This window comes from Salvelinus sp. IW2-2015, linkage group LG15, assembly GCF_002910315.2.
Source record: "Salvelinus sp. IW2-2015 linkage group LG15, ASM291031v2, whole genome shotgun sequence".
Lineage (NCBI taxonomy): Eukaryota > Metazoa > Chordata > Actinopteri > Salmoniformes > Salmonidae > Salvelinus > Salvelinus sp. IW2-2015.
In genome coordinates this window covers 61,083,486-61,093,900 of record NC_036855.1, presented here as the reverse complement: position 1 = coordinate 61,093,900, position 10,415 = coordinate 61,083,486, and the positions used below count along the sequence as shown (strand labels likewise).

Below are 10,415 nucleotides of genomic sequence, written 5' to 3'. Positions count from 1 at the left end.
GATCAGCGATGGCTAGAAGGTCGGTGACGTCGACCGCCGAACACCGCCCGAACAAGGAGAGGGACCGACTTCGGCGGAAGTCGTGACAGCTCGTAAGTAAGCATTTCACTGTAAGGTCTACTACACCTGTTGTATTCGGCGCATGTGACTAATTAAAATGTATTTGATTTGTAGAAGAGTTTTATTTCAATGTGACTCCGTTTAATATCAAAAATAAAAGATGAGTAGCTAATGTACTTGTGCTTTGAAAAAACGAACAATTTGTTCATATAGTTTGATCTAGGCCTTAAAGAAGACTTTTACACACCTTTGTATATACCGTTTCTACAGTCCAGTAGTGTTCTGTATGTTCAGAGGGCTATGAGCATTTTCTTTTCAAATTAATAAATTATAAAGAAATAAAAATACTTAGATGGTTGTTTTGTTTGAGTGTTGTTTTTAGGACTTTTACATTTCATTCTATTCTCTAGTTTCATTAGAAATGTTTGCATCATATCTGTGTCTGGGTCTGTTTACTGTGTCTCTGTATGGAATGTGGTTTGAATAGTCATGGGTGGGAGAAAATGAAACACAAAAATCACTATCCCATTTATTTCTGGACTGGCTGCAGAATATGACATCATTTGTTTAGCATTTGATTTCGACTGTCCATCACAGGTCACAAAATTGGTTATCAAAAACTACAAGGCACTCAATGGAGGGTACAGCATTGTTTAATGTGCTGCTTTAGTGATATTGCTTCTCAGTGAAAACTGTCGGTATTTCACCATCACTGGCTGCTCCTCAGGCGCACTCCCAGGCGGTAGGGTTTTTGCGCCTGTGCAAGGCCAAAAACCTTGCGGAAGTTGGGTGCACCTTCTTGTTCAGGCCAGACAAATTGGAAACGTCGAAGCAAGGTCACCAGTATCAGAAAGAGCTCAGTGCGCGCTAACCCTTCTCCCAGGCATACACGAGAGCCTGGGGAACACAAACACACAAACACAGTTATTTATGTTGACAACACACTCCTACACATGCTCTAATAAACATGGTGGACAAGCCGTTTTTACATATACAGTGCCTTCGGAAAGTATTCAGACCCCTTGACTTTTTCCACATTTTGTTACGATACAGCCTTATTCTAAAATTGTTTTTGTTTTTTTTCAGAAATCTATACACAATACCTAATAGTGACAAAGCGAAAACAGGCTTTTCGAAATGTTTGCTAATTTATTAAACATAAAAAACAGAAATACCTTATTTACATAAGTATTCAGACCCTTTGCTATGAGACTCGAAATTGAGCTCAGGTGCATCCTGTTTCCATTGAGCATCKTTGAGATGTTTCTACAACTTGATTCAAGTCCATCTGTGGTAAATTCAATTGATTGGACATGATTTGGAAAAGGCACACACCTGTCTATATAACGTCCCACAGTTGACAGTGCTTGTCAGAGCAAAAACCAAGCCATGAGGTCGAAGAAATTGTCCGTAAAGCTCTGAGACAGGATTGTGTCGAGGCACAGATCTGGGGAAGGGTACCAAAACATTTCTGCAGCATCAAAGGTCCCCAATAACACAGTGGCCTCCATCATTCTTAAATGGAAGAAGTTTGGAATCACCAAGACTCTTTCTAGGCCTCCTGAGTGACGCAGTGGTCTAAGGCACTGCATCGCAGTGCTAGCTGTGCCACTAGAGATTCTGGGTTCGAGTCCAGGCTCTGTCGCAGCTGGCAGCGACCGGGAGGCCCATGGGGCAGCGACCGGGAGGCCCATGGGGCGGCGCACAATTGGCCCAGGGTCGTCCGGATTAGGGAGGGTTTGGCCGGCAGGGATATCCTTGTCTCATCGCGCACTAGCAACTCCTGTGGCGGGCCGGGCGCAGTGCACGCTGACACGGTCGCCAGGTGTACGGTGTTTCCTCTGACACATTGGTGCGGCTGGCTTCCAGGTTGGATGGGCATTGTGTCAAGAAGCAGTGCTGCTTGGTTGGGTTGTGTTTCGGAGGACGCATGGCTCTCAACCTTCGCCTCTCCCGAGTCCGTATGGGAGTTGCAGCGATGAGATAAGACTGTAACTACTACCAGTTGGATACCACAAAATTGGGGATCATTTATTTTTATTTTTTTAAATARTCTTTCTAGAGCTGGRRGCCAGGCCAAGCTGAGCAATCAGCGATGGGCGATTGCTGGGCGGGAACCCGATAGTCACTCTGACAGAGCTCTAGATGTCCTCTGTGGAGATYGGAGAACCTTCCAGAGGACAACCGTCTCTGCAGCACTCCAGAAATCAGGCCTTTATYATAGAGTGACCCAACGGAAGCCACTCCTCAGTAAAAGGCACATAACAGCCCGCGTGGAGTTTTCTCTGGTCTGATGAAACCAAGATTGAACTCTTTGGCCTGAATGCCAAGCGTCACGTCTGGAGTAAACCTAGCACTATCCCTAGCACCATCCCTTGTGGTGACAGCATCATGCTGAGGGGATTTTTTCAGTTGTTTTTGACTAGTCAGGAACAAGGCAAAGATGAACYAAGCAAAGTACAGAGAGATCCTTGATGAAAACKTGCTACAGAGCSCTCAGGACCTCAGACTGGAGGCGAAGGTTAATCTTCCAACAGGACAACGACCCTAAGCACACAGCCAAGACAACGCAGGAGTGGCTTCGGGACAAGTCTCCGATTGTCCTTGAGTGGCCCAGCCAGAGCCCGGACTTGAACCCAATCGAACATCTCTAGAGAGACCTGAAAATAGCTGTGCAGCAATGCTCCTCATCCAACCTGACAYAGCTTGAGAGGATCTGCAGAGAGGAATGGGAGAAACTCCCCAAATACAGGTGTGCCAAGCTTGTAGCATCATACCCAAGAAGAKTCAGGGCTGTCATCGCTGCCAAAGGTGCTTCGACAAAGAACTGAGTAAAGGGTCTGAATAGTTATGTAAATATGTTATTTAAGTTTTTTATTTTTAAAACATTTGCAAACATTTCTAAAAACATGTTGTTGTTTTTTTCATTATGGGGTATTGTGTGGAGATTGATGAGGGGGGYAAAAACTATTTAACACATTTTAGAATAAGGCTGTAACATAACAYAATGTGGAAAAAGTCAAGGGGTCTGAATACTTTTCGAATGCACTGTACACACTCTTATATGACTTATACCAACATAAACTCTCTTGTTCAATCTCTATGCATCTTCTCTCTATCTCCCTCTAGCTCTACCTCTCTCTCTGTACCTGCTGAGAATGGCAGAAAGGCCTCTGGTTTCACAAACTCGCCGTCCTCATTGAGGAAGTTGTCAGGGTTGAACTCCTGAGGGAACTTCCACTGGCCCTCTTCATGAAGCACTGAGGACAAGTTAGGAATCACCATCGTGCCCTGGAACCAAAGAGGAAAGCGTAGTTAGGGTGAGAAAGAGATGGAGAAAGAGATGTACTCATATGACTGAGAAATGGGGAGGTTTTACAGATGATCTCAGGTATAGCCTACATTCTGTACCAATCATGACATCACTCCCTGTAGCCCAGGACAAGCGTGCGTCCGTGTGCACCATCGCGCGCATGTTGATTTTGTCCAACCAGACGCGATCAGGACACGCAGGTTGAAATATCAGAACGAACTCTGAACCAACTATAGCATTAACTTGCTGTTGCTAGCTAATTTGTCCTGGGATATAAACATTGGGATGTTATTTTACCTGAAATGCACAAGGTCCACTACTCCGAGAATTAATCCACAGATAAAAGGGTAAACCGAGTTTGTTTCTAGTAATCGCTCCTCCTTCAGGCTTCTTCTTCTTCTTTGGACTTTATATGGTGGTTGGCAACCAGCTTTAAGGTGCATTACCACCACCAACTGGACTGGAGTGTGGACCTCAGTTCATCTTTCAATCACCCATGTGGGTATATGCTCCTAAAAAACTATTAGGAGATGGGAGAGGCGGAACTTGCAGCACGTCAAGCGTCCCAAATAGAACCAAGTACTATTTTAGCGCCTGGCTACGCAGACGCTCGCTGACGCACGCGAGCAGTATGGGTGCAATGATTGAATAACATGTATGTGTACATTTATTTTGCAACGCACACAATGTGAGCGGTGTCATCTTTATGTTAGGGTTCTAAGGTCACCAGTGGCAGCATATTGTTATGATATGGGGAGTAGTTTAGTGGTAGTACATAGACACTACACACTACCACTTCCACACCCCATCCCTAGGGGGCAGCAGCAACCGGGTCKTTAACTTCTCTGCGCTACGGATCCCTTTTACGGGATCATTTTCCTAAACAACCGCTMAATTGCAGGGCGCAAAATATTACAAAAAATATTTATAATCCTGCAATCACAAGTGAAATATACCAAAACACAGCTAAGTTTGTTGTTAATCCACCTATCGTGTCAGATTTWGAAAATATGCTTTGCAGCGAAAGTGTATCAATCAATGCTAGAACAGCTAGCCCCAAATTAGCATGGTCACGAAAGTCAGAAAAGCAATAAAATGTATCGCTTACCTTTGATAATCTTCGGATGTTTGCACTCACGAGACTCCCAGTTACACAATAAATGTTCTTTTTGTTCGATAAATATTACTTTTATAACAAAAAAACGCCATTTGGGTTGCGCGTTATGTTCAGAAAACTACAGCCTCGTTCCGGTCCTGAAAGGCACAAGAAAATTCCCAAACGTATCAGATTCAAAAATATGACAAAAAATATTTATAATCATGCAATCACAAGTGAAATATACCAAAACACAGCTTAGCTTATTGTTAATCCACCTATCGTGTCAGATTTTGAAAATATGCTTTGCAGCGAAAGCAATCTAAGCTTTTGTGAGTGTATCAATCAATGCTAGAACAGTTCGCCTTATATTAGCTTGGTTAGCTTGGTCACGAAAGTCAGAAAAGCAATAAAATGAATCGCTTACCTTTGATAATCTTCGGATGTTTGCACTCACGAAACTCCCAATTACACAACAAATGTTCTTTTTGTTCGATAAATATTACTTTTATAACAAAAAAACGTCATTTAGGTTGCGCGTTATGTTCAGAAAACCAAAGCCTCGTTCCGTTCGACGAAAATTCCAAAAAGTATCCGTAATGTTCGTAGAAACATGTCAAATGTTTTTTATAATCAATCCTCAGGTTGTTTTTAACAAACATAATCGATAATATTTCAACCGGACTGTAACCTATTCAATAAGAGAGAAAAGAAAATAGAGAGCTACCCTCTCGCACGCAGGAACTAATCAGAGGACACCTGACTAGTTTTGAAAAATCTCGCAAATTTTTCAAAAGAAAAGCCTGAAACTACGTCTAAAGCCTGGTCACAGCCTGAGGAAGCCATTGGAAAAGGAATCTGGTTGATATCCCTTTAAATGGAAGAAAGACGGGCCAGGAAACACAGATAAAAAAAATAAAAGAATCACTTCCGGGTTAGATTTTCTCAGGTTTTCGCCTGCATAATCAGTTTTGTTATACTCACAGACAATATTTTGACAGTTTTGGAAACTTTGGAGTGTTTTCTATCGTAATCTGTAAATTATATGCATATTCTACGATCTGGACCTGAGAAATAGTCCGTTTACCTTGGGAACATTATTTTTTTAAATTAAAAAAATCTGACCCCTAGCGTCAAGAGGTTTTAAGCACAACAGCGCAGGCATTCAAGGGGATAGTCAATCCGTGAGAGAGAGGTGTTTACGGAGCTTCTCCGCCTGCTAGTCTTTATTTTTGGACATATTTTGGTAGTTCCTTTTGCTTATATGTATTTTGGTCACCACTTTGAACAACAACTGATAATACACTTGGGCTGGCAGACTCAAGAGGTCAAGAAGGAGCTGGCCCTGAACTCGGAACTCGGCTGTTTCCTGGGGCACATGCATTCAACACYTGGTCCGCATACGTTTACTTCTTACAGTAATGCACACATTAAATCAGGTTACAGACCATTTAGCTAGGCCTAGGACACCTAGACAAAACGAGTGTAGCAAAATCAGTAGGCTAGTTAACTTCTCTGGGATATGTGGGACGGTAGCGTCCATATCTTACAGGGAATTGAATCGGCAATGAGTTGAACATTGACCAGTCTCAGAATTCTCACTTCCTGTTTGGATTTTTTCTCAGGTTTTTGCCTACCATATGAGTTGTGTTATACTCACAGACATCATTCAAACAGTTTTAGAAACTTCAGAGTGTTTTATATCCAATAGTAATAATAATATGCATATATTAGCATCTGGGATAGAGTAGGAGGCAGTTCACTATGGGCACGCAATTCATCCAAAAGTGAAAATGCTGCCCCCTATCATAAAGAAGTTAATCGGTTACGTAAGAGTATCAGTTGTCATGTCCATGCTCACCTGGGGCAGCTGGTAGCCTTGTAGTTGCGTGTTGCAGGAGGTCTTATGGAACACGCTAAGAGGAACAGTGTCAGCCATCCGCTGTGACTCGTGGATCATCGCTTGAACGTACGGCATGGCGTGTCGGTCCTCAAACAATGTGTATGAACGTCCCTCAAGAACGTCCTCAATTTCCCGGTGACAACGTTCTGGAACACACACACTCTTTGTGTACCATACACAAAATGTGTCCCAGTATGTGTGTTGTATGTGTATTTACTCACCCTGTATGTGTTGGTTGGTCATCAGGTGTAGCATGGCACAGCGGAGGGTGTTGGAAGTGGTGTCTGTTCCAGCAACGAAAAGATCAATTAGTAGAAACACGATCTGAACGTCATTAAATGTGGAGCCTCCATCACCAATCTGAGACATACACAAACACAGACACAGACACATTCCTAGGACTTAGAACCCAATGTTTGGTTAGAGCGCCAGCACAACACAACTACTAAGTTTGACCTACTTTGAAAATGTCTCTGTTTACTGAACTTGCATAGTTATATTTCTCTCCTGATTAGTTACCATGTCAATCTGGTCAAGGTAGCAGTCAATGAGGTCCCTGGGCTCTCCTGAGACCCTTGAACTTTTGTGGCTGGTCACAGCCTTCTGTGCATGTTCTTTGATTTCATCATAGATGTGGAAGGCTTTCTTGAAGGGCAAGGGTAGGGCCCTCAGGGCAGGTATGATATCATAGAGCTACAAGAGATAGATCAGCAGGTCAAAGAGACATAGAGCAATATAGCTATAAATGTTTAGCAAAATAAATTWGTTTCTTGAAGCCTTCTTCTGATCTCAGGCTGATTACAACAACAGGCAATATGTGTCATTCAACAAATAGGGACTATCTTTGGGATAGTGTAATTTTGTAAAAAATGTATTACTTGTGCCATGCACAAAGTAGATGTCCTAATCGACTTGCCAAAACTATAGTTTGTTAACAAGAAAATAATGGAGTGGTTGAAAAACGAGTTTTAATGACTCAAACCTAAGTGTATGTAATCTTCCGACTTCAACTGTACACGGGTTACCGGTACCGAGTCAATGTGCGGTGGTACAGGTTAGTCGAGGTATATTGAGGTAATATGTACATGTCGGTAAGGGTATAGTGACTATGCATAGATAATAAACAGCGAGTAGCATAAAAAAGYGGCTCAATGCAAATAGTCTGGATAGCCATTTGGTTAACTGTTTAGCAGTCTAATGGCTTAGGGGTAGAAGCTGTTAAGGAGCCATTTGGACCTAGACTTGGCACTCCCGTGCCGATTGCCGTGTGGTAGCAGAGAGAACAGGTTACGACTAGCTGGAGTCTTAGACCATTTTTAGGGCCTTCCTCTGACACCAACTGGTATAGAGGTCCTGAATGGCAGGAAGCTTGGCCACTGTGATGTACTGGGCCACACGCACTAACCTCTGTAGCGCCTTGCGGTCGGATGCCGAGCAGTTGCCATACCAAAAAGTGAATGTTCCTGAGTGACCGAGTTACAGTTTTGACTTAAATCTACTTGAAGTCTATGGCAAGACGTGAACATGATTGTCTAGCAATGATAAACAACCAATTTCACAGAGCTTGAAGAATTTTAAATGAATAATGGGCCAATGTTGCACAATCCAGGTGTGAAAAGCTATCAGAGACTTACCCAGAAAGACTCACAGCTGTAATCGCTGCCAGAGGTGCCCCTACAAAGTTTTGACTCAGGGGTGTGAATACTCACGTAAATTAGATATTTCTGTACTTCTTTTGTGTATTGTGTATTGTTTTGTATTGCTCGGTATTGCTGCACTGTTGGAGCTAGAAACACAAGCATTTCGCTGTACCTGCGATAACATCTGCAAATATGTGTACACGACCAATAAAATGTTATTTGATTTGATGATGGGGAAAACTATAAAAATGTTGGGCTTTCCTAGAAGTTGGACAAACGTGACGTGGGACATGCCAAAATGGGGATTCCCAGAAAAAACAAATAACTTATTTTAATGAAAACACACTGCTATTGTTGGAGAAATGTCCATGACATAATGGGGATTTTCCAATACCTATACTGTTTTCCAAAAACAGCAAGCAGAATCAATATGGGGTCAACTATTAAACATATGTAAGCAGAATGAAGGATGACTTCATGTGAATGTACAGAGCAGCATCAACATAGGGTTGATCATGAGACATGAAAAAACAGAATGTAAGCAGAATATATGTAGATGTGGCAGGCTGGATCAATACAGACTTGACTGTTCTGAGTCATGTCTGGTCCTGTGGAGACTGTTGAACATGCACATGGGTTAATCATTCATAGGCAGCATAGGCCTGAGCTAGTGAAGGCCAGTGACTGTGTACTTTAGTCAATCAGTACTCAAACCACAAGCCATGTATATGTATTAGGGAGACATGTTATGTACTGGAYAGACATGTTTGTATTAATTATTAAGTACTCTTAGAAATGCACTTATATTAGGAACATATACAGTATATGCAATAAATGTATTATTTTTTGTGTTAAAACTGTGGTGTCGCCACCACCAATATAATCTAAACTGTGCAAAGATAATTCAGATGTGGGCGTTAACAAGCAAGAATTGAGACAGAAAGATAATGGTGGTGAAAGAGGCCAAGGGGTGTTAATCATTTACATAGAGAGGAGTGACCATGTGTGTTATCTGAAGGTGGAAATCTATAAACCTGAGTTCTAAAACGAGAGAATCCAGTTGTTCCATGGAATTGCTCGGCTTCTGTTACTTTTGTAATCGGCTTCTGTTACTTTTGTAATAAAGTCTATTTGATTTGACAAGTTCCGGTATCTGAGAAATATTTGATTCAATATTTCCTCAACACGATTGGATTGTTTTTACATGGATTAGTTTAGTTTCAGCATAGATGTATGTGATCGAACTGTTCAATTGAGTGTTTCATAAAAATGTACACGCATAATGTCGGAGGGACATAAAAGGCACTCTATTGGTGGAACYACCCTGGTTTTCTATTATGATTTATATATTATTATTATATTATCATTATTTCAATTAAAAGTAGTGGAGTAGCAGCAGTAYTAGTGATAATAGTGTTCTGTACCATGGCCCAAGGTCCGATAGCAATTTTGGTTAAATCCTGTATCCTACTGATGAGGGTGAGGAAGACTGGGTTGTCGTATTCAAACCTTTCCCCAAAAATCACTGAGCAGATGATGTTAGATGCTGCTAGATGGAACAGGTGCTGAGGGTCCATCGAACTGCCTGCTAGGACACAGCAACGATCACTGCACCAGGCAATACACACAGACAAGATAAGAGCACCGATCACAGAGCTTCCAAAATTGAACACACTGATAGGATATAGAGAGTAAAAATTACCACATTCTTTATACCCAATGTTAATACAACACTGTAAATATTGTAACGCTAATTGGTTGATATTGGGGAACTTAGGTCTGGATACTAAGTATGTGGTGATAATGACATGAATAGGAATGGTGATGACTATGTGGTACGTTGTGTGTGTGTGTGGCTGTACCAGCATTGCGCTCCAGCTCAGAGCAGATGTGMGAGACCTCCTCAAGGATGCGCTCTTCCATGGAGCGTTTGCCCAGACCAAAGTTTCTCAGCGTGGTCAGAGCAAAGCGTCGGTGGTCCCTCCAGCTGGAGCCAAAATCTGCCATGATGACCCCTGATGACACATGTAACAGGGTTGGTTATGTTTCCACATGCCACTGCAGAAATATGTATTCAATGTTTATGTATTTCTATTGGTTCATTCAAGTCAGATGCCAATAAGGTTTATTGTCATTGGCTATGCTTGCAAATAGGGGAAGATTGTCAATTCTTCCCAGTCTGATGTTGACATGCAAGCAGTAGGTCACGTTCTGAAATACTGTATTCTATTACAATGTGTAAGAGTTCACTATGTWCATTTCCTGGCGTCMAAATGTACTTGATATATATGTATATATGTATATACAATTCCAGTCAAAAGTTTGGACACACCTACTCATTCAATGGTTTTTCTTTATTTTTATGATTTTCTACATTCTAGAAAAATAGTGAAGACATGAAAA

The 10,415-nt window shown here is 41.8% G+C and overlaps 1 protein-coding gene across 3 annotated transcripts in view; it reads right to left on the bottom strand.

Annotated features, from left to right (window-relative positions):
* Window positions 1-575: 575 nt before the first annotated feature.
* The window catches only part of LOC111974499 (vitamin D(3) 25-hydroxylase), a 19,708-nt gene continuing 9,868 nt past the window's right edge, over window positions 576-10,415 (bottom strand). For 2 of the 3 annotated variants that reach the window (XM_024002222.2, XM_024002219.2), the window contains exons 3-9: window positions 9,875-10,027; window positions 9,437-9,597; window positions 6,892-7,065; window positions 6,594-6,732; window positions 6,331-6,518; window positions 3,210-3,351; window positions 576-957 (exon numbers count right to left, since the gene is read on the bottom strand). In XM_024002222.2, coding sequence (XP_023857990.1) covers window positions 770-957; window positions 3,210-3,351; window positions 6,331-6,518; window positions 6,594-6,732; window positions 6,892-7,065; window positions 9,437-9,597; window positions 9,875-10,027 — 1,145 coding nt within the window. In that variant the 3' untranslated portion in view covers window positions 576-769. Of the gene's footprint in view, window positions 958-3,209; window positions 3,352-4,481; window positions 4,628-6,330; window positions 6,519-6,593; window positions 6,733-6,891; window positions 7,066-9,436; window positions 9,598-9,874; window positions 10,028-10,415 lie in introns of all 3 variants that reach the window. The other variant, XR_011481083.1, reaches the window with a different exon arrangement.